General features: G+C 47.7%; 1 protein-coding gene across 4 annotated transcripts in view; it reads right to left on the bottom strand.

The window, feature by feature from the left end:
- The window catches only part of LOC142563991 (uncharacterized), an 88,918-nt gene extending 63,799 nt beyond the window's left edge, over nucleotides 1-25,119 (bottom strand). For 2 of the 4 annotated variants that reach the window (XM_075674773.1, XM_075674774.1), the window contains exon 1: nucleotides 9,562-9,801. In XM_075674773.1, coding sequence (XP_075530888.1) covers nucleotides 9,562-9,609 — 48 coding nt within the window. In that variant the 5' untranslated portion in view covers nucleotides 9,610-9,801. Of the gene's footprint in view, nucleotides 1-9,561; nucleotides 9,804-24,929 lie in introns of those variants that run through there. The other 2 variants (XM_075674772.1, XM_075674771.1) reach the window with 2 other exon arrangements.
- Nucleotides 25,120-26,237: the final 1,118 nt, after the last annotated feature.

Below are 26,237 nucleotides of genomic sequence, written 5' to 3'. Positions count from 1 at the left end.
GCGCCGGACTTACAAATGAAATTTACGAATACTTATTGATTGATTGATTGATTGATTGATTGATTGATTGATTGATTGATTGATTGATTGATTGATTGATTGATTGATTGATTGATTGATTGATTGATTGATTGAACGAAAGAGCGCCATAGCCGCTGAGCCATAGCGAACGGCATTGTTCAAATCTTATGGAGGGAATTGCTTGTAATTTTTGTATTGGACCGGCCACTAGCCTTTGCAGCTATCGGTCCAGTGTTTCGTACATAATTCATGTTTTATTGAATAAAGGTTCACATTTTAAAAAAAGACCTATTGAAAGTACACGCCTCATAGCCTCCTGATCTAATAAACCCATACGATCAACTGAAACATTGCGCAGGTTGTTCCAATGTTTCCGTAGAGGTGCTCACAGCAGCCATCTTCTCTTTCGAAAGCGCAGTCTATATTTATGTTAAACTGCTCGAGGCGTTAGTCCTCCAATTGCCAAGGAGAACAAACCTGCTCAAATGGCTGTAGCCTTAATTGGTGCTCACTGTGATTCTTTGCTGCGATTGTGTGCGGTGATCGTGAACGGCTGTGATCGTGTGTATCTGCGCTCTACGACTGTCTTCTATATTTTTCTCGTATATTTGTATCTGCCCTCTTCCGCAGTGTATAGGGTAGCAAACCGGATTTACTGTTCTGGTTTACCTCCCTGCCTTTCTCTTTTTCTTCCGTCTTTCTCTCTCTCTCTCTTTCCTCTCTCTGTGGAGGCGCTACCGCCTTGATCTATTCAATAAACCGAGCCACCTGATCCGTCGTTGTAAGTGACTGGATGCCAGGCGCTGCGCCAGTCGCGCAACAAATTGACTCGTCCCAAAGTCATGCGACTCGCGACCGATAAGGAAGACGTGACGCCGCAGAGTTCCGCCAAACAACGTCGCGCCGCCCATCAATTACGGCACTCCGTACCTCTGAGAAGAAAAAAAAACAGAAAAAATAGGATGAAAATAAAGGAAAGGACACGAAGACTGGGCGTATGCTCCAATCTGACGCTTCCGTATAATGACTGCCTCTCGTTTCACACTGTTGCGTAAGACGGCGCCGATTGAATATGGCGTGCCTTGTGAGAGGCGGCGGCGTGGGTAAAGCAAAACACAAACGAGAAAACTAAGGAGATACGAATCAAGCGCCCCATGGATGGCGCGGCGTTCTGTACCCTTCCCGAAGGTGTGTGTGTGTGTGTGTGTGTGTGTGTGTGTGTGTGTGTGTGTGTGTGTGTGTGTGTGTGTGTGTGTGTGTGTGTGTGTGTGTGTGTGTGTGTGTGTGTGTGTGTGTGTGTGTGTGTGTGTGTGTGTGTGTGTGTGTGTGTGTGTGTGTGTGTGTGTGTGTGTGTGTGTGTGCGATCTCGCGTCCTTTAACGCACGTTCCGCAAATCTCCGTGAGTAGCCTCCTTCTCTCCTTTCTGCATTACGTCCTCTCTCTCTTCTCCGTGTAGCAAAAGTGGGCGGAAAAAAGAAGCACAAGTCGATGCCAACACGAGCGCAGCAGCTTTGGGGAGATATGAGATGACTATTACGAAACCGACCCGCATATTCGGAGAACGTGCAGGTCTAGGGAGAGAGCGGTGCCGCGAGATTTGTGGTTATTCGCTTTTACTTCCTGTTGGTTTCATTCGTCTCGTGAAACGAGAAAGAGAGAGAGAGATACAGACGGAAACCTTGTTTCTCTTCATGGGACCGTTTCATTTTCGGTCACGACCCGGAAGTACACTCTCTCGGGTGTAACCATCTCATGCGCCTCTCGAAAGAAAAGAGAGTTGTTGCTGCGCTTGTGTGCGTTGTCTTGTTCTTCACATGCAAATGACCTATGCGTGGCCGCACCCACGCACAATTCGACGCGAACACCTGTGCCCGTTCAAAATTGCGGCTTCATTGGCTTTCGCGCCGTGACGCTGGAAGGACTGGCGAGCAGAAGAAAACGTCCGATTTCTGTTTTATACCACAATTATCCTGCTACGTAATGCACTCTTGGTGATGTATGTATTCTGAATGAAATAACTAAGGAAGCAAATAAAACGAACTCGACGACGAATGGTTGTTGCCACATTCGGTGCAAAAAACGGCATCTTAATTGCCTAGCGACAATGGAGGGGAACCCAGCTGCGTAACCATATACCTAATGTCAAGTAATGAAAACAAAACGGAAATGCTGAGACAGGTAATTGCGTAACTATTCAAAACCTAATGAGTGTGTCCGAGAACGCGGAGTTATAATCATTTTAGATTAAGACGATTCGTTGTGCATAATGCTCGAACTCGCTGCTGAAATCATTGAGCATGATTTAATAGCATGTCGGTGTATCCATCCTGAAATGAACGAAGGTGTCCCTGCTCTAGTCCTTGGCCTTTAAGGACAGGAGAGGAAACGCATAAGGATTTGCGATGGAGGACGTGGTAAGAGATGGCTGGAAGGTTGACGGCGTAAAAATAAAATAAAACATAAATGAAAGTCCATCTTCCTATTTTTAATAGTTTAGCATAGTGTAATATAATAAAGGCACAGCAGAAATGTATAAATATCCAGCTTGGTAGTACCTTATGCGATAGACGATATATGTAGGTGGGTTTTGCTGAACTTAATATAAAAGCATTACCAATGTTAAATCCTTAATTATGTGATAGACATAAATTCTGGGCTTTCACGGGAAATACACATGCTAGCAGGCAAGCCCTCAAACGTGCGTGTTAACGCACTGCCTCGAAAGTGCATAAACTAGTCACTTTCTTTTTATTGATACGATATAAGGAGACGTTGACGCACAATTTAAGGCTCCGGCTACTCCTCAGCTATAGAATATAGATCTAGCTTACGACATACAGGGTTCAAGATTACATATCAAATAACCTTTTCATACAAGCACCAGGACTCGTCAAGCAACGTTTTCACACTAACACTATGACGTAATAAACAGATGGTACATACAACATACAAATTAAATCACTCTACATTTCTATATTACCTTAAGAGGAAGCTTTAGCTCGGGCCCAACTCCGATGCGGCCTATTCAAATACATGTAAAAACGCAAAAACGTTTTTCTGAGATAACCCCTGGACCGATTTTAATGAAATTTGTTGCATTTGAGAGAGAAAGTTAAATTCTAGTGACTGCTGGATGCGGAATTTTATTTAGGGCTTGAATTTTGTTAAAAGGATTTTCAAAAATTCGAAAAGTTTGAAAAGAATAGAAGCATGAAGTTTACAAACTAATAGTTCTGCATCAAGAACAGATATCGCGGTTCTGTAAACGGTGTCCATTAGACCATTCAAAGCGGACAAATTTCACATGTCATTTTACATCTTACGTGAATTGTTGCGTTGTTTACGAGGGTTCTGCAAAAGTTGTAATTACATATTAATAATTTTTTTGAGATTCATGTGTAAGATGTCAAATTTGTCCGTCGTAAATGTGCTATTAGGTACAATTCACAGAATTGCGGTATCATTTTTTCTTGCTGAGTTACAGAGTTGTAAACTTGATAGTTTCGTTTTGTGCAAATTTGCGATTTTTGCCAATTTTTAATAAAAGATTGATGACATAAATCGAAAATTCGAAACCAACAGTCACTAGATTTTAAGTTTTTCTTTTAAATGCAACAAACCCCGTCAAATTTGGTGCAGTGTTTGCCGAGAAAAACGAATTCTCCTTTTACATGTATTTAGATAGGAGCACCCGAGCTAAAGCTTCCTCTTAAGTGCACGTATCCTCTCCAGCATGTTAGCGCTGCCACGAAGAGGAGGAGTTATGCCATCTACTCTTGAACTGTCTTTAGGCCTGTTACGTGCATATAGTGACTGGCATACGAACGGCATTTACTTTACTCGCATAGCACATTACACACAGACGGCGCCTCGAACACGAACTCTATTTACTTGACTCACATCGGCCTCTTTCATGGGCCAAGGCGCTGGGTTCGTGGCCTCCTAAAGCAGCCCATCGCGAGGCAGCGAGCGCGCTTTGAACGGTTCTTTGAGGACACCGGCATAAGCGATCAACACTAACTGCACGGAACCGTGTGTGGCTTAGTTATCGGCGTCCCATCCGTTAAAGCCCATCGGTCCACCTTTGACATCTACGGACTAGCAACTTTCTGTAAAAGTCCTACATTTCCTTCTATTTAATTTACGTAGTGGAAGAATTAGTGCACTTTTGTGTTAATGTCACCGAGTGAAAAAGAGTATCCCTGGCCCGCATACTGCGACAAAGACTCCTGTACTTACTTTCGTCTAAAAAAAAAAGGAACTGTTGCCGTCACCTGCGGAGGATAACACCTTCGCGTATGCCTTTCGCCCCCCAGACCTCGTCATCGTGAAAGTGCGAGCAGCCATGACGCGGGCGTGAGACCTTCGGGGCGGTTCCCGCGACGGCACTGCCTGAACGGCCTCGTCCGCCCTGCACGGTGCCGAATGGTCCTCGCATGAAGATCGTGTGCGTGCTCAGACGGCGGGAGGAGCCCGCTGTTTTGCGCAGCAGCCATCGTGCTAATGACGCACACTTTTGAAACGCTTTCGCACGTGACCTGCGACCAGCTGTGTGGTCTATTTCTCATCACCACCCCTCCAACCCCTCTCATTTTCTCTCATTCGCCGTGCAGCGACAAGAGACCGTTGCTGACACCGAAGTAGCTCCGAGATGCCTAAACACGTGGAGTGTGTCTTCTAGCGCGTCAATCTGACGTCACTTTTATTGTCGCCTTCAGTGGATCGCTGATGAGCCATGGCTACAAACCATTGATCCCTATATATATATATATATATATATATATATATATATATATATATATATATATATATATATATATATATATATTCAGTGATTTAGAGCTAAATGCGAGAGGAATGCGTTAGGATTACGTCGCCCTTCTTCGAGGTCCGGGAACTATGATTTAAGCCGCGTTCACCACATTGCAAAGTGTTGTTCAAACGTTCAGTCGACCCGCGTTCTGCCTTTCTTCGAGGAGCGAGGTGCGACTGACAGCTGTCTGTAGCAGACCACTGTCAGTTCCACTATTTACAGATATATTCGGGAAAAAAGTTCGGTAGACCTGGTGCGTATTCAGGGGAAGAAGTCACACGTATACGGAAACGGAACTTTGACTTCCTAATGTTCTTGTCGTCAGTCACGAAGGCCGTGCCATGGGGCCGAAACGTAAGGTATTAAAGTGGCGTTTTCGCACGTGTAACCACTTCTTCCCTAATTGTATATATATATATATATATATATATATATATATGAACTGTTCAAGAAATACAGCGTCTTCAGTGACTCTGAGGCTGCTCTTCATTGTTTGGTTTCTGCCTTACACCGCGGACCTCACGAACAACTAGTTCTAGAAATCAGACTGCTGCTTCACCACCTAGTCGAGCAAGGACACGACATCACGTTACAGCGGATTCAAAGCCACTGGGGCACAATGGGCGATTAACATGCCAATGAAGCAGCATGATCTGCACATGAGGAGGGCTTGCAAGACTCCACACCATTCTCAAGAACAGACGCAGCAGTGGAAATTCGTGCGCTTGCAAATGAGGCTATAAGATCTTTATGGAACGCACCAAGCTCGAAGCACACACGTATACACCGGCTGGACGCGTCCCTTCGACTTCGAACCCCATCTGGACTCTCTCAACTTGAGACAACAGTACTTTGCCGACTGTGGCTTGGTGTCCCTTGCACAAGATATTTCGCCTTCCGAGTCGGCATGGACGAGAGCGCGGCTTGCAGTCACTGCGGCGGCGAGGAGACTACAGAACACGAACTCTGCCACTGTCCTCGATACAGCGCGCACCGGCGGTCGCTAGCGGCCGTGTTGGCACGCCTTGACGACAGGCCACTTTCAGAACAGACAGTCTTGGAATGCCGACCTAAACTGTCGTCGCACCGAAAGTCGGTCAAGGCGTTGTGGACCTTTTTACGTGGCAGTGGCCTATTAGAAAGACTATAATGACCCCCCCCCCTTTCTTTTTTCACGCCTTTCTTTCTGTCCCCGCTCCCCGCTCTTCTTTCCGTCTTTACTTCCCCTTTCCCTTCCCCTAGTGCAGGGTAGCAAACCAGAGGCTTTAGATCTGGTTAACCTCCCTGCCTTTCTCTCAGTTGCATCTTTCTCTCTTAAATTATCTATCAAATTATCTTTTCGTCCACTATCATTTCCCATCAGAATTCATTTTCGTTGCAGGTAACACAGAAACATAATATAACTTAGACACATAATATGTAAATGAAATGAAGTTCACATGTGGGTGATTTACAGCGTTAATCTTACAACTGTATGGTTCGCCGTGGTAGTGAATACGGTCATCGCAGACTGTAGCCAACCGCGTGCATAGTACGAAATGCATCTTTCGTGTAGGGCACTGTGTATCGATACGAGGACGTCTATCAGTGAATGCGTGTTTGAGTGGAAGCGAATAGTTGCGTTGAACGAACAAAGAGGCTACATCTCCTCTCAACAAGCCTTTGTTCTCGCATTAAGGACCGACAAAATGGCGCAATCCCCTGTGAATCAAAACGACGCTGTGAATAATGACCCAAGCCAACTGGTCTTTGCTGCGTGCAATTCGTACGCGAACTTCACGCAACGCAATCACAACCCTCTGCTGTCAAGCGAGGGTGCGTTGACAAAGAGCTAGACTGCGGGGCGTCCGGGTCAGGTTATTGTTACTAGGACGTTCACTCTCGCGTTCCTTTCAGCCGCTAACGCACACTGGTTGGACAACAAACGCAACCAGCGAACGACGGACGTGCGAAAGCGCATCTTTGTGATGGGACAACAAAGCAAGGTGTGTCACTTGGCCACCGTATTCGGTGAACGAAACGAAGACACGTGAGAGGTCGCGGATCTCGGAAGCAGCGGAGCGCAGCCGACCGTGTACTTTCACCATCGTGCAAGGGAGCCGACCGTGTATTTTCGTCATCGCACAAGCGTGACGCCTTATCACGATTAACCTTGTAATCCCGTCCCTAGACCGTTCGGTCCGGGCCTGCTCAATGTGAACGGCAGGGAAAACAAGCTGCGAAATTGGGCGGGCAGGCGATATTCTACTGAGGCTAAGAAAGAAGTCTTCGATGTGGGCATAGTGCTTTGAACAGGTAATCCTCGGTTTGCTAGAGTTACAGAATCGAGTGCCGATGGAAGGAAGATGCAGTGCAGGATAGTGAAGGGTTGGTTATGAGATCATAAAACGTTCAAACGTATCTAGGTTTGATTCGATTGGCACAGGACTGTGCACAGTCTATCTACGAACGATGACGAGGACTTAGAGCAAAACCATCGCTATATAAAAGCTTGTTTCTTAGAGACCTTATGGCGCAGTGAAATATTGCAGCTTACGAGCACATTCTTGCACTTCTCATTTTCAAAATTTGCGCTGTCAAACATCTCTTAGACGGCGCATTAAAGCGACGTTATGACGCGGGACTTAATTTTGTCCAGTTTCCACCATCTCGCTTCTTTTTTTTTTTTCGTCGTCTTTACGATGTTTTCGCCACGTCATATAAGCCCCTACCAGTCTGCCCACTTATAAATCTTGAAGAAGTCCTTACTGGCAGCGCCTCACTGATTCATTCGTGCTTTCTTTAACGTCACAACAACGACGCTAGTGCTACGAAAGACGTCGTTGTGGTGGGCTCCGGAATAATTTTGATCACTTGGAGTTGTTCAACGTGCACCTAAATTTAAGTGCACGAGGGTCTTTTATTTTTCATTTCGTCACCATCGAAACGGAGGCACAGCGAACCCAGGATTAAATGCTCAGCGTTAGTATACGCCATCACCATTGAGCCACCATGGCGGCTATGTAGCAAAGTTTTTCCTAAAAACTTACTAGAGCACAAAGTGACGGAGTCAGGCTTCCCATCATGATGGTTAGTTAGTACGTGGATTTGTCTAATCTTCGTAATTGGGTCTTCGAACGTTGTTGTGGCATTATTTATTGCAATTTATCATTCTAAACATCCAGAGCGTCCTTTATAGTACTTAAGCGCAGTGAGGCAATTAGCTTCTGCCCCATGTACGTGATCACTGCGAATTGTGGCATTCATAGCGCAATGAGCTTGTTGGAAATAATCAATTTTGCAAAGCTATAAACCTAATTGGAGCCAGAAGGACCAACGTCCAGGCAAATCCACGTACCAGCTAGCCATCGTTATCGTGCTGACCGAACCGCCATATACAGGGTGTTTCGGACTCAAATGTTTAACCAAGTGTCGGTTGCGTTCGCTGCCTCCGGACATACGGATGCACCTCCCGCCTGGGTTACCACGACGTGAACAGACCATGCTCTACCGTCTGTGGCTAGGCGTTGCCTTTACGAACTCATATGCTTTCCTCATTGGAATGGCCAACAGCCCCACGTGCGACGCATGCAACATCGACGAGACGCTCGCACATATTATCTGTGTCTGCCCGCGACATAGTGCTCAGAGACAAGTGATGTGCAGAGGGCTGGACCGGTTGGACAATCGTCCACTATCAGAACTAAAAGCTTTAGGCCAATGCTCCGAAAGAACATTCGTGTTGAAGGCCTTAATCGCGTTATTAAGGTTCCTGCGGGCTACGGCGCTTCACGACAGACTCTGAGAATGCCGCCCCCTACCGCTCTGTAGTGTACGCGCTTTGTTCGTGCTTGTCTCTCTTTCTTTCTATCTCTCCCTTCCACTCTGTTTCTCTTTTTATCCCCCTTAACCCTTCCTGCGCAGGGTAGCCAACCGGAACTACCTCTTGTTAACCTCCATGCCTTTCTCTGCATTATTTTCTCTCTCTCTCAGCGAACACTTTCAACGTTTTTTAAAGTTTAGCTGCGGCAGATAGCTCAATTCTAGTTTATGAACCGGTCTACTGGAGGCAGCGGACACTAGCTGCACAAAAAATTGAAATGCAAAATAGAATAATTATAAAGAATGGACTCATTAAATTTTAGCTAATTACCTTATGGCCCACATTGCAATTTAGAAATTCTAGCGGTGGACTTCAAAAGGTGGATCCACTTGGAACGAATTCTCAGGACTACACCAGTTTCGAGATTAAATTGCCGAACTTTGCAGTTACTTGTGTGATTCATTGCATGAAACGACGTATTCTTAACAAATGAACTGGAACCCCAATCCATTATTCCGCAAATTTCGGGAATTTATATCTCGAAACTGGTGTCATCTTGGAAATTCGTTCCAAGTGGATCCGCGTTGCGAATTCCACGGCTATAATTTGTAAATTGCAATATGGGTCATAAGATAATTAGTGAATTCTTGTTAATTCGTCGATCTTGCATCTCAATTTTTTTTTTTCAAGTAGTGTCCGCCGCTTCCAGTAGACCAGCTCATGAACTAGAACGGTGACATCTGCCACAGGCAACTTCTAAAGATTTTTGAAAGTTCGCTGAAACACCCTGTATATACTTGCACCTCCCGTATAGATACTACAGCGCCAGAGTTCCCTCCGGCCACTTCTTCTTCCTTTTGGGGGGGGGGGGGGGAAGGGGGCTTGAACTCTGCGGCATACGTATACCGCCCGACTGCCGGCTTACCTCAACTCTGAAGCTGCAGTCTCGCACGAACCACTCGCACTCGTACATCCTTCCGTACACGGCCCAACTGCTGAAGCCGCTGCAAGGGCGGCGCGCCGCCTTTTATAAGCCGCGAGAAGAGTCGCAGTCGGGGGTCCCCAGTCGGGGGCGAAGACTCCAATCAGCGACGCGAGCCACACTTGGCCCCTCACGGACGCGCGATACAAAACAAGGGGGGGCTGCCCGGCGCGTCTTCAAGGAGCTCCCGATATCTGACGCGCGATGCGCAGCGAGCGCATGTTATACTGCAGCGGTATACAGTCGAGGTGTCCCCGTCGTCACTGTCGTTGCCGCTGACAGGACGAGACGCCCCCGAGGGCGGATAGACGGAGCAGTGATGAGATGGCGCGGTAATGAGCACGCGGTCCCCATTGTCTTTGATCGGCGCCGAATCTGGGTCTTGGCCGACGGTTGTCGGCCTCCCCCTCTTCCTCCCCCCCCCCCTTTTCGCCTATTCCCCGTCCCACGTAACATCGCGGCTCCTGTGGGCAACTTCCCATGTGCGCAAATTCTGCGCCATTATGCCTTTCGCCCTTACATTTATAGCGTTCTTTCTAACATACATGTAGCTGAGGTGAACATTAACTGCGATGATCATTGTGTCAATGAGAAAATACGTGAAGCTCATTGCGTAGCTGTAATTCCCTCGCATTGCTCAGCCCCACCCTTGATGATCAACTATGGTCGTCCAGCGGGCCGAGGATGCCTCCAGGACCCACGAACTTCTGGCCGTCACCTAGGCGGGGCCTTTGGGCCTCCGCACAAACTCGCAGGGCACACAACAAAGTTATCTCCTCCTCCTGCTCCTTCCCGAACCTGTATTACGAGACCATTGCTCGGACTGATCCCTGTTGGTTTTTCCAGCTGCTTGTCTCGTGGACGAATTGCGCAGTAGTTCGTTCACGTGGATACGGGCCCGGGGTCCGTCGTATAACGAATGGCGTTTTGATTCAGAGCTTGCCCTTATATGGTGCCGTTGGGGCGTGCTCCCGCCGTAATAGCGATCGGCGTCGTAATAAGACGGTCACCTGCACGTCGTGTAGACTTGCAAGCAGGTGTGGATTTGTGAGTCATTCGACGGAAGTAGAGGCAGAAATTATTTTGTTTATTTCTGTCAGCGCCCAAGTGCCGGCACATGTCTCGCAGTTGCCAAACCAGGCACCCCCTCTGGAATTGTCTGTGGCACTTACGGACAGGAATTCAAGGAAGGGACGTTTGTGCTCGACCAGACAGCTGTCCAAGCAAAGCGAGTGGAGGACCCGAAAGAAGCCTAGAACAACTGCTGATTGCCACTGGCTTCGCCAATAACATGTCCGACATCACGATTTGTCGGCCTTTGCTCTTCCTAACGCTTCTAGCGCAAGTCCTTTCTTCTGAATGCGGGCCCTGATTTAGCGTAGTCGTTTCGTGTTCCTCCAAATACGCTCCAGCCTGAAGGCACCGGGCGAGGCATGAATTTGGACTGGTGGCGCCGGCGGCGCCACGAATGCAGTAGCACGTGACGCCGGGTCGGGCTCAGCAGGCACTGCCGCCAGCTACGTTGATTTAATATGTTCCGTCGTTTTTTTTTTTTGCTTGTTTTGCGTTGCCGAAATAAAATAACAAGTGGAACCGAATCTGATCAAACACGCTGCGTTTTCGGGTGCACAAACAGTTGCTGAAACATGGCTGAGGCCGGCTAGGCCATTCACTTCAATCGTTTATTATCGCGACCTCACCAGATGGAGCGGCGGAAAGACTGGATATGCGTGGTCTGGTAGGCAACAGTACGTACTACAGTGCTCGGCAATTGAAACGCGATACTCGAAGCGCATAGTCGCTGGCGCTTTTTGCGATGTCTGTAAGCGCTGGTGACACCAAACTGATGCATCGTGGTGTACAGTAAAAGCGAGAACCTTTGTGACGCATGGTAACTGAATTTGGTCCCACGGCGATCACCTACATAGTGCTCACCTGTGGCGCAAAAAAGAAAGGAAATGGTGGCAGCTATGCGCTCCCAATATTGCGTTTCAATCGCCGAGCATTGTACATTTCCTACACCGCTTTGCTATCGTGTAGTAGCTCTGGCATTGATAAAGGAGCCGTTCATACGCAAAAGCTTCGTGTCCCATGAAAATTGTCTGTCTTCGTCTCCGCAGCGGTAAAGGCTCTGGAGCTTGGGCTACGCGCAGGCGATCACTCAGATTCGTAGTCGCCATTTTGCCGTCTTAACTCTTCTTTTCGGGGTACATTTTCTTTCCTCGGGCTTCCCAACTCTAGTTGCGTCCGGCACATGGCTGTTTGCTGCGCATCGACGGCGAACGCAAACGCACCGACGTGTTCGCACCTGCCGCCATCGACAGCTCTCGTCGCGCTATAAGCTCTGTGAAATGGACCATGACTGAAGATTGGGCTTGCTTCTAAGACATTAAAAATGACGAAGCATTGCAGAGATAAAATTGCTTACAATAGACCAGAGAACGGGAACTTAAATTAAATTATGGGGTTTTACGTGCCAGAACCACTTTCTGATTATGAGGCACGCCGTAGTGGAGGACTCCGGAACTTTTGACCGCCTGGGATTCCTTAACGTGCACCTAAATCTAAGTACACGGGTGTTTTCGCATTTCGCCCCCAGTACGGGAACTTGCCGACACGTGTGTGATCAGCTCAATAAACAAAAAAGTTAGACGTACGACTCCGTTTTTCTTTTTCTTTTGTTTTTGTCCATAATTTGAGAGAGCAGCTCCTAGGCGCCCGTTCCTGCGTTGAGCGTCGGCGTAAGCGAGTGAACGACCACAGCGAAGGATAAAAGAGCGAACGCGCAGCGCAGCGGCGGATGAAAGACGGCGATAGAGTAGCGCGCCGTCGTCTGTTCACCGATGACATGCGGAGAGCGCGTCCACCGATATCACATATGGAAACAAAGCACTGCATTAGCGGAGGTCTGTCTGCGGCGACTGCTGTGAATCGCGCCCACGCGTCACCCACTTGCTGCCTCTCGCGATCTCCCGATGACGACGTACAGTCGGGCCCATTCGCCCCATTTGCAATGCGCCCCACGAGACAGATTGTCCGCGCCAGGCAATGTATCGCGAAATGAAAACATCCATATATTTCGCATTAGGGTGTATCGTAATCGTCGGTGAATTTTTTTTTTACTCCGGTAAGAAATGGTACAACCTGTGTTGAACCCGAAGACGGTACGAAGTCTCGCAGCGTGTTCGTAGCATTCTGCTGTGTACGTACCCGCCGTGGTTGCTCAGTGGCTATGGTGTTGGGCTGCTGAGCACGAGGTCGCGGGATCGAATCCCGGCCACGGCTGCCGCATTTCGATGGGGGCGAAATGCGAAAACACCCGTGTGCTTAGATTTAGGTGCCCGTTAAAGAACCCCAGGTGGTCAAAATTTCCGGAGTCCTCCACTACGGCGTGCCTCATAATCAGAAAGTGGTTTTGGCACGTAAAACCCCAAATGTTATGTTGCTGTGTACGTGGAAATGACTGGGGGATGAGAGTCGACCCCGAAGGCGGGGGTGCAGTTTAACACAACGTCCCAAAGCATTATCTGCCCCGAGGCGAGAATGGGACAAACTGACACGCTCCCGCTCGTGACGCAAGAAGAAAGTGATTCAAGCACACACGACTGCTCGGTTATACGGGTCATTCCGTTCTAGGGGCGTTCGTTGTAGAGGTGCTCGACAGCAGCTGGCATCGGCACGAGAGAAGCGCGCGTACTATAAACACAGAAGTGTCATTGGAGGCTAATAGTACACGAACAAGCCTACGTGTTATCACTCATATCCACTGCAGTCGCTCTGGTAATCTTTGTAGTCTTCTAACAAGTACTTCTTCATTGTATGATTAACGAGAAAATCAGAACAGGCTTCATAAACCGCTTCAGTAGCAGCAAAAGCCTCTTAGCTCAATATTTCCCATGCAAAGCCCTTAAAGAGCACGAACGCGATGTTAAATGTCATATTTGGCAAGAACGCGCTTTTTTTTTTTTTTGAGAGCCTGAAAAAAAAAAAACCACAACTTCGACGTCGACCCCAATTTGCAAGAAAAATTCGCATTACATGGGCGTCCCCGTGTATAGGTGTCCCGTTGTTGTGATACAATCAGTGACCAAAGATGACGTCAAAGAAGGTTTATTGAAGAACGGCAGATGCCCGCTGGCCCCTGGGGCACATGCCCAGTGGCACGCATCCAGGTTCCACATCCAACGTTTCGACAAGTCCGCTTGTCGAAACATTGGCTCCAGCTTTTACCTTGTTGTTGTTTTGCTTATCGTCTTGAATTTCCCTCTCCCGCTTCCCCCGTGTTCCTCCTGGATACCAATGGTACGTATTTTACGCATTTTTCATACATCGTCGCTGATTATTGTTTGCTGTTCCCCTATTTACACGATTAACTATACGCGACGATGTTAACATGCACAGCACAATAACATCTGGAATAAGTATACTGGTGCTTCACGTCTTAGCTAACCACGGTGCACTCCGCCACTGTTGGCGGAGTGCATTTGCATCGCAATTTACACTAATTTTCTGCTTCATATATTACATGGTGCCATGAATGTGGCCTGCCTCGTACAAGTGCGACCTTTCCCAAAAGCAGACGCACGAGAATGCCGTTTTCCGGTACCTCAAGCCTTAAAACCCGCAGTGCGAATTCACCGGATGCACCGTGATCGCCTTCGTCCCATCGTCTGCTTCACATGCCGGTGCTCTAACTTCTGTGGCAGGGTTTGGGTACGGGCTAGTTAGTATTCCATTGTAGACATCACTTACAGCGCGTACATATAGACAGAGGGACCGATTGAGGTCCCTCTGTCTGCGGACGCCCTGCAAGTGACGTTTACTCTAACTTCTGCCGTTCGCGGCGCTGTTCGCCAGCACTTCGTTCGCTGACGCGCCGCTGACGACGGCCGCCCGGTGCCTATAGCAGAGCCCTGCACTTGATCCACAGCTGTAGTCGTGTTGGCAGAGCAAGCGATGTATGTGCCATGGCTGGCCGGCGCAAATCAACGGCCAGTATGTAAGCCAGTTGCGTCTCGCGCTTGGCCCCGTCCAGAACTGGGTCTTGGCCGCGGGCCTGCCCAAAGCAACGAGCAGATAATTGGAGGGAGGGGGGGAGAGCTTCCGTTGCGCACGGCTTTCCATCCATTGCCCAGCGGGCAACAACCTGCACGCGTGTGTGTGTGCAGCAACAGCGCAGCATGCATCCAGGTCGCGGGTTTCACGGGTCACCGCCGGGAAAGCGAGAGGAAGAGCGCGGGAAAGGGTGAAGGGGCCCCCGCGCCTATACATGAATTGATCGCGCACGGACGTGACTTGAAGTTCGCCGGTCACAAGGGGCTTACGCGTATCACGTTCACTGCGTGCACGCCGAAGGCTGTGGGTGTGCGGCAGGTCCAGCTGCCCGGCGTGTTGCCGCGTTTTGCTTGGGATCGGGCGTTAAAACGCGCAGTGAAGGGGGGCTCGCCGGTGGTCCTATATTAGAGCGTTTGGGTGTTCGTTTGCTCGTGTCTCACAGGCCTCGGCGGTTAAGGGCACTACAGCCCAGTTTCGTGACGTCCGTCGCAAGGTATCGCAATCGCGTTTATTTCGATCACGTCTGACGTAATCGCGTCTACACAGTTTCCGCGTAACAGAATTCCGTTTTCGGGTATATTCAAATTAAACTCCGACGCTATCATATCTGTAGGTTGCGTTCGGGTCGTACATTGCGATTTTTCTTCGCAGTTTACTTTGAGGAATTCAATTAGCTCAGTAACGCATCTGCGCCTCGCGGAGGGCCTGCGTGGTTGTGGTTCGGAATTACTTTTCGCCAAGTGACGTCCGACGCCGACACCGGATATATTGTGATACGGGGCCCTTAACGCTAGCGCGTTAAAAGCGGCTTCCATCCATGAATAGATCTCGGACATGCTATTTATGTGAGCCTTAACTTCATGTCGCCGCAGGCCATCATGATGTCGTCATCACACCGCCACTGTCATCGTGCCTATAGATCGTTGTCGTCGGCCTCATCGTAGGTCTGCTGCCGCAGTAATCGTGCCGCCATCGTGTCGCCGTGGTCATTATCGTCATCTCCTATGCCGTCACATTGTTGTGTCACCATCGTCATTATTATTCTTGTCGTCAGGTCAGCTCCTGCTTTAGGTGCATCACACTATAAAACATGTTCTCTAAATACCCTCCCATATTTATTTATTTATTTATTTATTTATTTAGTTTGTGTGATTTTGCTGGTCTAAGTTGCACTCATGCTTGCATCGTACGGTTTATTTGTTTTATTTTTATTATGCATTGCACCGTTTGTGGATAGGAAATGAAGTCGCCGTGAGCTTTCCCATGTCCATAGGTCCGAGACAAATGCGCACTTAGAATCAAACTATCTTTAATTTTTTTGTGTGTGGCATTTCTGGAGTAAGTGAGCTATTAAATAAAAAGGAGGGAATCGATTCGCTATTCCAATTTATTTATCTAACGTAAGTTTCGTATCCTTTTACATGTTTGTTCCAAGTAATTATCTATCTATCTATCTATCTATCTATCTATCTATCTATCTATCTATCTATCTACCTATCTATCTATCTACCTATCTATCTATCTATCTATCTATCTATCTATCTATCTATCTATCTATCTATCTATCTATCTATCTATCTTATCTAAACCTCTATCCACCCATCCATCAATCCACCATCCATCCTTTGCATTTTTTATTTTATTATTCTGCGTTGGACAGGTAGTTATTAGGTCAAATTGGGAAGAAATCACGGTTACCAGTGGATGAGCGCTGACGCCATCAGAGGCGACAATATAAGTTATCAAACTAGATGCAAAAAAGGGAGCGAGAAAGAGAGATTAGATACAGCCCGGTTTAGTGAGACGGGGGCGCCGTGTCTTCTCGAACCCTCGAGCAAAGCTGCAACAACGGGCGCCTGTTATTGGTAACGCTACACTATAGACACGAGTGGGGGCGCCATACGGCTATAGGAGAGTCCATGACCCACATACGCGAAGACACGTCCTCGCTTTACAGATTACCGGGTTACGGGAGCCGTATACAGCACATGATGATTATGATGATGATGATGATGGTGGATGAATGAATGTATGCTACGATCGTCCCCATGAGCTTTGAAACGCAGTGGTGCGTTGCGCCACCGAGCTCTCTCTCTTATTCTGTCTAATCTCCTATCTATCTTATTTTTAATGATGACGTAACAAGCTGGTAGAGACACCTTGTGACAATTTGTCCAACTATAATGCGTTTGAAACATTTTACGTTTTGTGTGTCTGTTCAGTTGTAGGAAAATCCTAAAAAGAATGCGCGTTAGCGATCACGTCGCTACCAAAGCTTTACGCCAACAGTTAGGACAGAGTCAAGTGTAATATGGTGCATCAATTCAGTAGTGGCTTTGTGCGTCCTCATGGTCAAATTCTGCGTCACAAGATGTCGCTATCAGCGCTGCTGTGCACTACACCACTCTGGTGCTCCACCAAATGACAATACGTTTACGGACAAGTTGAAACTCTCTATTGTGACGTCGCGCACATTCCCGGCTGTTGCACAATTAAGCATACAACGGCTTCGGATTGACTGCTGATCATGGCACGTCTTCTCCTCCCCTCCAGGGGCCAGCATGCGGTGTCGGGCGAAAAGCGTCTTCTTTTTCAATCCGCGCTGGAAGGCACGCGAAGGCCGAGTTATACTGACGCACGTACACAACGAGGATATCGCACAAACGACACCCTTTGACGACTCAACTCTGCCTGGATGCAACGGAGAACCGGGCGTGTCCCGTTGCCTGTCATCCCGGCTTCAGCCAAGACAAGTCGCGGCTCTGTGTCGCATCCCGTTTGAAAGACCGCACCTCCTTTGTTTTGCGAGCGAGAGCGCGCGGTCTCTTTCCCGTCGTTGCGCCGTGCGGTTCGAGAGTGTTTGCACACGTCTCGGATGAACAGCAGGCATGCAGCTTTACTCAAGGATGGAACGCCGTACGGTACGCGTGTGACTGTGCATAAGCTCGGTCGGTTTCCTGCTTTTTGCCGCGAGAGCTACCGTGCGTTCCAAGGTCGCCAAACGCGGTCAACTAACTCGTTTTCGATTTAAAGCGACACTGCACAGAAACACTAGAACAGTTTAGATTAATAAAGCGTTCATTCAGAATTTTACTTTCATTAATTTCTCGTTAATAGGTTGATTATTAAATGAGCGAATGAAAGTCATGGCTTCACTTTTTTTTTTAATTTCACGCCGGAGCTCCAGCACCGGAACGTCAGGGATGTCAAAGTGTGACGTCAGTGTGACGTCAGGGATTTCTAAGTATCTTTGTTCTCGTATTTTGGTCGTTTTCGCTCAATAAACATACTGAAACTTGCTAAGTTCAGACTATGGCTCCTTTAGAATGCAATATACGTCGTTTATCTTTGCCGATAAAGAATTAACTACAGTCGATCAGAATGGGAGCGTAATCCTCCCTACCACGTGCCCTGTGACGTCAAATTTCATGACATCGCGATGGCTGGCACGAGAACTTTAATGTAGCCACCCGTTGTTTACTTCTTCTTTTCTCGCATACCAGGCATCTTCTCGTGGTAAGAGTCTTTTCTGGTATCTTAGACGGGTGATTTCCTAAAACAGATCAAGGAGTCTTTTTTTAGCGTCTCTTTAACAATTGCACGTTTGTTGTTGTTGACTATTAAATGATGAACAGTGTCAGAATGGTCAACCTAAGGACCCGCTATGCATTAATTGGAAGGAATGCATGAAATGAACAACATAAAAAAGGAAAAAGATGCAAAGAAGGAAGGTAAAATAGCGGAGAATATAGTATCACTTAATTACAACCGAACCTGTTGTTTCAAGAAGCAGTAAGTCTAACCCACTTCATATATTTCGTAACCCACAAAGATGAGTCAGATTCACTATCAATCAAATGGGGAAACGCTTGTACCATTACCTTCAGGGCGGAGTAGCTGAGACAATGGTATGTGCACTGGCACATATTGTATTTGAAGCTAACTTCACCCGACGTGGTTGCTCAGTGGCTATGGTGTTAGGCTGCTGAGCACGAGGTCGCGGGATTGAATCCCAGCCACGGCGACCGCATTTCGATGGGGGCGAAATGCGAGAACACCCGCGTACTTAGATTTAGGTGCACGTTAAAGAACCCCAGGTGGTCGAAATTTCCGGAGTCCTCCACTACGGCGTGCTCATAAAGTAACTTCGCCTTAGGAGTGAAAATTAGGCGAGTCAGCGAACATCCTATGAGTGGAGCGATAAACGAGGGCGGGGTACAAAGCCATCACTGTATTTGCATTCACACCTATAAGCAAAACAGATGTTCATGCCTCTGTGTCCGCACCTCACCAGCAGTTTAACTTCATTTAGAAAAAAACGATGAGACCAGTCTAGAATGATCTGTTCTTTGTGGGTTTGACTGTGTGCACGCATGATGTCAGATTTTTCGAAATTTAGAGTTTCTAAAATAATCAGCACCGACGTTCAAGCGCCTGAAAAAAGAAAAACAATAAAATTAACAAGGGTTCATTTTTCTCGCTTCCATCCTTCGACTGCCTTAACCTATAACGCACAGCCCGAGCTCTTATACCCATCTGAGCGCAGTATCAATGTCGGGGCAGCGTTCCTGCTTAATACTCGTGGGACGCCGATGCTAAAGGGCCATTAATCTGATTTTATTATAGATAGAGTCACGCTATATATCCACACCATGAAGACCGAAATGTTCGCTGCAGAGTCCGCCCGTAGAAAGTGCACGCCTGAACAGGAGTCGTCCTGGGCTGGCCCCGCGGGCAGTTAGTCCAACGAGTCCATGCGTCGCCCTGCACATCGTGTTCCGTCCACACCCAACGCAGATGTGGCGGCAGCGGTCGGCAAAACGTGAGCATCGCGGGGACGAATCACGTCCCAAAGACGCGTCCCTCGTCCGCGGGGCGGCGTCACGATCGAAGGCCGGCCCGATCGAGGCAGCCAGCGCACGTACTGCTGAACAGGCCTCGGAGCAAGCGCTCGCGTGTATGCGTTGGTGCGTGCTTACGAGAGCTTGCGTATATGTGTGTTTGTGCTGTTGGGTCCGTGGTCGTGACTGGGCGCCTACACGGTCGACGTCAAAGCGAGCGCCGTTATTCCGTGCCGGCCGGATGCCATACGTGCGTATAAGCGTCCCTTTGAGGCTCGCCGTGCGGTTTTGTGTGCGTCGTCCTCGGCTTTGACGATTTGTGACCGGAAAGAATAGAAAAACAAGAGGGAGGAGAATGGAACCAGACTGCATGTCCGCGTGCATAAGTAATTCCTTGTTCGTGTGCGGATGTCGCCTTGAGTCCTTGCTCCTTGTATACCACGGTGGATAAAAGCTATGCCGTGTGCAAGCTGTGTTGCAAGTTCACCTAGTCTCATCCATTAGTATAACTCTCCGTTACGGCTGTTGCGGTTCAAATTGGTTTTAAAATATGACAACCATTCCACTCTGCAAGTGAAGATGTAATGGTAGCAAAAGCTGACGGCAGTCGAAGGTCTGAAACGAAAAGCAAAGCGCCTTCGCTGCCATTCCATCTTCACAGAGTGGAATGGTTGTCATCTTTTTGCGTTGAGAGACTGGCGTCGTTGCTCCTTCCGAGGTGCCCGGGCTCGCGATTGTCGTTTTCGTTCAGCATCGCGGGAACGTTCTTCGTCGGTGGTCGTTTCGCGCCGGCGCCGTTAACATTCTCGTTGCTGTTCCCTCCGGCACTCCTCGTACGCATGTTGTTCTTCGGGTGTACTAAATATGCGTGTCCGCCTGATCGATAACGCAGCTGTTTTTAGCGCTGATACCTCTCCTGCTTACATACTGCGATAACCTTGACGTCACGCTATTGTTCACGGCGAGCGTCCTCATCTATTCCGCATTTTGACATTTGCGCCGCCGCACTATACCCGTATGTGTTTTTTAGATATCGATAAGTCCGTTTCTGTTGCCGGACCCCGAAAAAACTGCGGAAGGTTAATCATATAAAGCTTTCGCTGTAAAAATCTTTCAGAAGTTACCTGAAGATAAAAGATATCTACTTCATATATGACAACATATCGTTTTTTTTTAATATTTACGGCCAGTATTTATTTTTGCCAATGAAATCGATGGTTTGACGACATCTCGTACGGCCGAAACGTTAAACGAAATAGCGAAACACGCCGACCAAAAAAGTACAGGTTACAGAGTTTTGAGACGCTTCGTGAACAAGGCTTCCGTGCGGCGGAAGCCGAAGCGCCTTGAAAGTTTCTAACCCATCTGTCTTTTTTTGGTCAGTGTTATCGCTCTTTCTTTTGTTCAACATGTTTTTGCCAATTCATGCGTACTTTTTTTGCGTTCGTCATATTGTCGCATTCGAGACAGAGAGAAGCTGCAGCAGAAGCAGTTGCAAAGGAAACGGGTGCGTTAGTGTGCCTCGATGTGCGCGCCTAGGGGTGCAGTCACTGTAGCGACGCTTGGCGGAGATGGAGTGAACTTCAAGAATGCAAGATTGAAGCAATGTAGAAGGTTTAGTCGCTCCGTAGGTGCGTGCGGGGTGGCAACGGGGGGCGACGCAACGACGCAAGGTCGGTATCATTTAGAACGACCGAAAGCTGAGCTAGTTGGTAAGGATTCATAATGCAAAAAAGAGGTGAGGCGTGCAGACAGGACACAAGAGTAGAGAATTTCGTTGGTGTAACGTAACGATTACTTTCGCTTAAATCTATTCCTCTTAAATCTATTCTTAAATCTATTGCCCTTCACAGCTCCCGGCCCACCAATCCTAGCTGCTGATGACATAGGAGCGCCGATCGCACCAATAACGAAGCGCAAAAAAGGAAAATAATTGGGATGGGATCGTCGCATCATCGCGGCCTGCAGGTCTCCTTCGAAAAGCGAGTAAAACAATTCGGTTGTCTTCTGTTCAAGAAAACATCACGCGCGCAGCGGTGCGATCAGATTACCATCAGTCTGCGGCCCCTAACTATAACAGCTAAGGTTAGGGCTGATTGATTATATACACGTAACGACTGATTGCAGCGCGCCACGGTGAAATGAGACACTCGGACATAAAGAACGTACGCGATTGATTGGTTTGGCTTTCCTACGATGGCGCGTATGCAGTGCCGTCTGCGTCCTTTCTTTGTGCCCGAGTGTCTCATTTCACGGTGGCGCGCTGCAATTACTCAGCCGAACTGATACGTCCCTTTATATAAGATTATTATATAAAGAACCGCGCGCACGTAAGAAAGCGTGACGAAACGCATCCATCTGCGCTGATAAAACAATTTTTTTTCTTTTAACTGAAAGCAGAGGCATCCATGGTTCGTGCCAGTCTGCGGACTGTTGTGGCAAAGGAAACGCCCGTAGAACAAACAAGGCAGAGAGCGTTCCGAACAGGAAAAAAACTTTTAAAGTACGGCTTGGTGGATGCGGACGTGTTCAACGTATTGGTTGAAACAGGTTAGAAGTTTTGTCAGAAAGATGGTTATGTCGAGTAGAAAAATGAGAAGCAGGTAATTAGAAGTCTGGGGATGCTTAGGCAACGGAGGCACAAATTACTGACACATACCTCTGAAGTGCGCGTCAGAAGAATGCAACTTCCTTACAGCTTCATCTCGGATGCAAGTTCTAGGTTTCAGGCAGGTGAATCCAGTGGCATAACCAGAAAGGAGGGGGGGGGGGGTCAAAGGGGGTGGTGTCACAACGTGTGATAGCACCCACCTGCCCACCATCCCCCTCACCCTCCTTCCTCTGTCAAGTGCTAACCATCTCTTTGCTACACCCCTCCCCCCCCAAAAAAAAGATATATATATAACAGAAAAAAATACTACGACACTGGATTCGACACTCTGGGAATGACTATCTCCATACTGCTGTCGTCCTGACAATTTGATCCGAGTGGATAGCGTTACAAACTAACGGGCTACGATTACGAAATTGCAATATGTGCCGTGAAGAATTTAGTCAAAGGCTCAATTAGCGTAATTTTGTTATAATTAGTCGGTTGCGCATTTTGATTTCTCGTGGATGTAACGTCCGCCTCATCCAGTAAACAAGTTCGAGGATTAAATTTTATGTGCGATAGAACATATTAAAAAATACGTGCAATATAAGAACAACAATAATTTTAAAGGCATAATAAAGAAAATGCGATAGTTTATAGGTCTTACTGGGCAGCGTCATTTCAACCAATACCAAGACACGTTAAGTCCCGACGTCAAAGAAAAAAAAAAGGAAAGAAATTGCTTGCGCATCTATCTCCCTTCGCATCATAAATTCAGCAACGATTTTAGGTCCGAAGTTCAGCAAAACGTGATACACGCCGCACTCGAGTACTAAAAAGAAGCAGCATGCTCGAACGCCGCCGTGGAGATTACGCGTAACGCTGTCATTGTTAAAGCGCCACGCCATCTGTTATCGCTTAGTTTTTTTTTCAAGTGCTAGAGGTCGTCTCTGATACTGCGGCTCTATCTCTCGGTCCTGCTGTTCATCGTAATCGCTGTGAAATACGCAACGCGTATGGGAACGTCGCTGCTACGGACATCTTCTAGTCCACGTGTTTCATACCATCTAGCCACATGGCCTTTTATAACAATTTTTTTGTATATGCTTTTTTTTTACATTCCTGTCCCACTTGGAACCTGGCAGATCCTAGTATAGGTCGACGCTTTCATGCATGTATTGTTGGAAAGAAACAGCACGCCATCGTGCACCATTCGCTTAAATATAAGTATGTTCAGCTGCAGTTCAGCGACAACTTGGAGTGCATAGATACACCAGCATCGGCAAACGCAGGTAGTAGTAAGTCAAAAAGAAGAAAGTGTACGTATCTGTACGCCCTTCGTGCCCGAGATGAGCTACACTGCAGGAGTCGACGCGTCACGTCGGCGGGACGTGATGACATTCGGCACTCTCTGACGATTTTTTTTTTATTGCGATAAAGACTTGCCCTTAAGGCATAATTCTTGATGCGTATATGTGCATTATACGTGTGCTGTGAGGCCTGTGTTGTTTAACCGCCGCCATATATTGTATAGTAAATGCGCGCTGCGCTGCTGACCTCGAAGTTACGGCGTCGGTTGCAGCCGCATTTCTATGGCGGAGAAATGCAAAAGCGCTCTCGTACTTGAATTCAGGTGCCCCGCGTGTTCAAAATTAATCCGAAGCCCCCTTACCCCCCTCCCCACAATATGGCGTGCCTCATAATCAGATGGTGGTTTTGCCACCTAACAGCCCAGAATTTGATTTGTTATCAATCTGTTTAAGCACACGAATGCAGGCGCAAATCAACCAAGAGCCAATTCTTACGAATCCAACTACATGTTTCCCTGAGTTCATGCTCTGGAACTATACAGTACGTAAAGCGCTGCCTAAGAGATGGCAAATTCGCGAAACTTAAAAAGAAAGCTAACTTAAGGCTTAGAACTCATATAGAGCCCTTAGAAAACCATGGGGACCCGTCAGGAACTCTCTGCTATCATTTCGGGCAATTGGTTGTTCGGTAGTATTCCTGTTCTAGAACTTTCACTTTTGCAGACGACGGGCAATGTGCGTGCCGTCAGAATGTTTTGAACGCCGCTGCGTATTCGAATTGCGGAAATTTCGCTGTTTCTTTTGCCCTCGAAGCTGTAAATGGCTTTATGTTGGAGCCAAATTTCAGATAGAAGCCGCGAAAGGTGAGCGAAAGTGACAGGTGTGACCTACTTCCTTGCACCGCGAACGCATACAGTATCCTTCCGCAACGATCCGTGAAAAGGAGGTCCTTTATTCAGGCTATAAATTACTAAAAAGGGTCTGCTTTAGCGACCGATCTGGATGTTGCAGTTGATGCATGGAAAGTGTATTGATTTCACCTCCAAGGTCATAGTGTTATGTAGAAATTTCAACCATTGCACGGCATTGCTTCCAATAGCACGCGTCGATACAGTATCCTTCCGCAGTGAAATTAGCTATCATCTCTTAAGGCCGACAGCGTCATCTGCTTTCTTTTTCACAAAGCCGGACATTCGCCACAGCTGCGTTAATCTTCATGTTTAATAACTTCCCTGGGGTCCGAAATTTCAAAATCACGCAACGGTGCTCCGACCATTATATGCATATAACATGTTGCGTGACATGCTTTCGAGAGGGGAAAAAAATCGATGAAGCAGTGGAATTCCGGTGCAAACTTTTGGTGTACCTCTTATAGACAGAGGGCTGATTCGTCTGTTAGCTCTCAAAATTTGGCCACGGGAGATAGCGGCAGTTTCGAGTATTTGTTCTAGAGGGGCGCGGTTGAGCAACTATGATACGTTAGTCGGCAAATTAGCGGTCACTTGCACTCACCTTGACGACCATGGCGCCTCTTTGGGTCAAAAAAATAAAACCACGGGTTACACGGACTTGCTTTTGGATGAAAGCGAAAGAAACGCCGCTGCTGCCGTCTCCGTTTGTCTGAGCGCCCCGCGATAACGCAACCTCACCGAAGCCAAGGCAGAGACTGAAGAGCAGACGACGCGAACGAAGCGAAACAAAACGATGGGCGACACCGGTTTTGGGCTGGACGGACGGCGCGGGCGAGACCGCATGGAGAGAGGTCTTTTCCCTCGCCCAGGCGTGACCGCCTCATTGGCGCGACGCCAACGTGACGTCACGGCTACGCCTACGTTTTAATTGGGCGTGCGGGGGCAGCGTCCACTTTTCGTGCCGCTTGGATCTCGGTCCCCGTGTGGTGCCCGTTTCAATGTATGACCAGTAAGCCTTGCGCAAGTTAGAGCTACAGACTTTAGAGGCCGATTTCACACGGCTGATTGCAGCGTGTGGGAACCGAACATGATTGGTTGTCTTACTTATTTATCTATTTCAGTTTGTATTACAGTACTGGAAATCCTCGACTGAGGGTCCCAGCAGGGAAGGCAAAACAAACTACCGAAGACCAAATAAAACATAAACCAAAGCTACGAACGACTATCGGCACATCAGTATGACATAGCACATTCACGTAAGTACGCATCCCTAGCATAGACTGAGCAACTAAGTTCAGTCCTGATTAACCTCCCTGCCTTTCATTTCTTCTCTCTATATTTTTCTCTTTGCAGGAATGTTGAAATATCTTTAACCACAACAACAGCGTTTGGAAGTTCGTTCGACACTTTAATCAGGCCTGTTGGAAGAATGAGTTAAGTATACGATATGTGTCGCTGTGCGCCCTGTACGGCAGAATAACAGAATCGGCGTTGGCTTGTGGGTTTCTTTCATCTAAAGCTTGTAGGTACGCATTTGTGCTCATCAGAATTAATTTAGTATTGAATTAGTGGTTGGCCTTTTTTTATTAGGTGAAGAGAAACTAGAAGACCGACCGCTTTATGGCCTGCTCTGTCTAAAGTAATTAGCCAAGCGGTCAATTGCAAGAAGTTTTGACTTTCGGCCAACAGGTTTACCAGTTCGGCTTTTGCTGGGCTGGCTCCTTACGCAGCATCGCTCGGTCCTTGTGAAAGCACCCTTCACTTGTTCAGCAGCTCGTGAAAGAGGTCTACGAAGTGCGAGCTTTCCATCAGATTGGCGCCGATATAGAGTGTATGAGAGTAAACAGAGTATGAGGCCAGATATAAAATGCTGATGAGTGCGCAAGATGAAACGTATCGGAAGATTAGA

The sequence above is a fragment of the Dermacentor variabilis genome, chromosome 11, assembly GCF_050947875.1.
Source record: "Dermacentor variabilis isolate Ectoservices chromosome 11, ASM5094787v1, whole genome shotgun sequence".
In the NCBI taxonomy this organism is placed as follows: domain Eukaryota; kingdom Metazoa; phylum Arthropoda; class Arachnida; order Ixodida; family Ixodidae; genus Dermacentor; species Dermacentor variabilis.
This window is presented reverse-complemented; position numbering and strand designations above follow the sequence as displayed.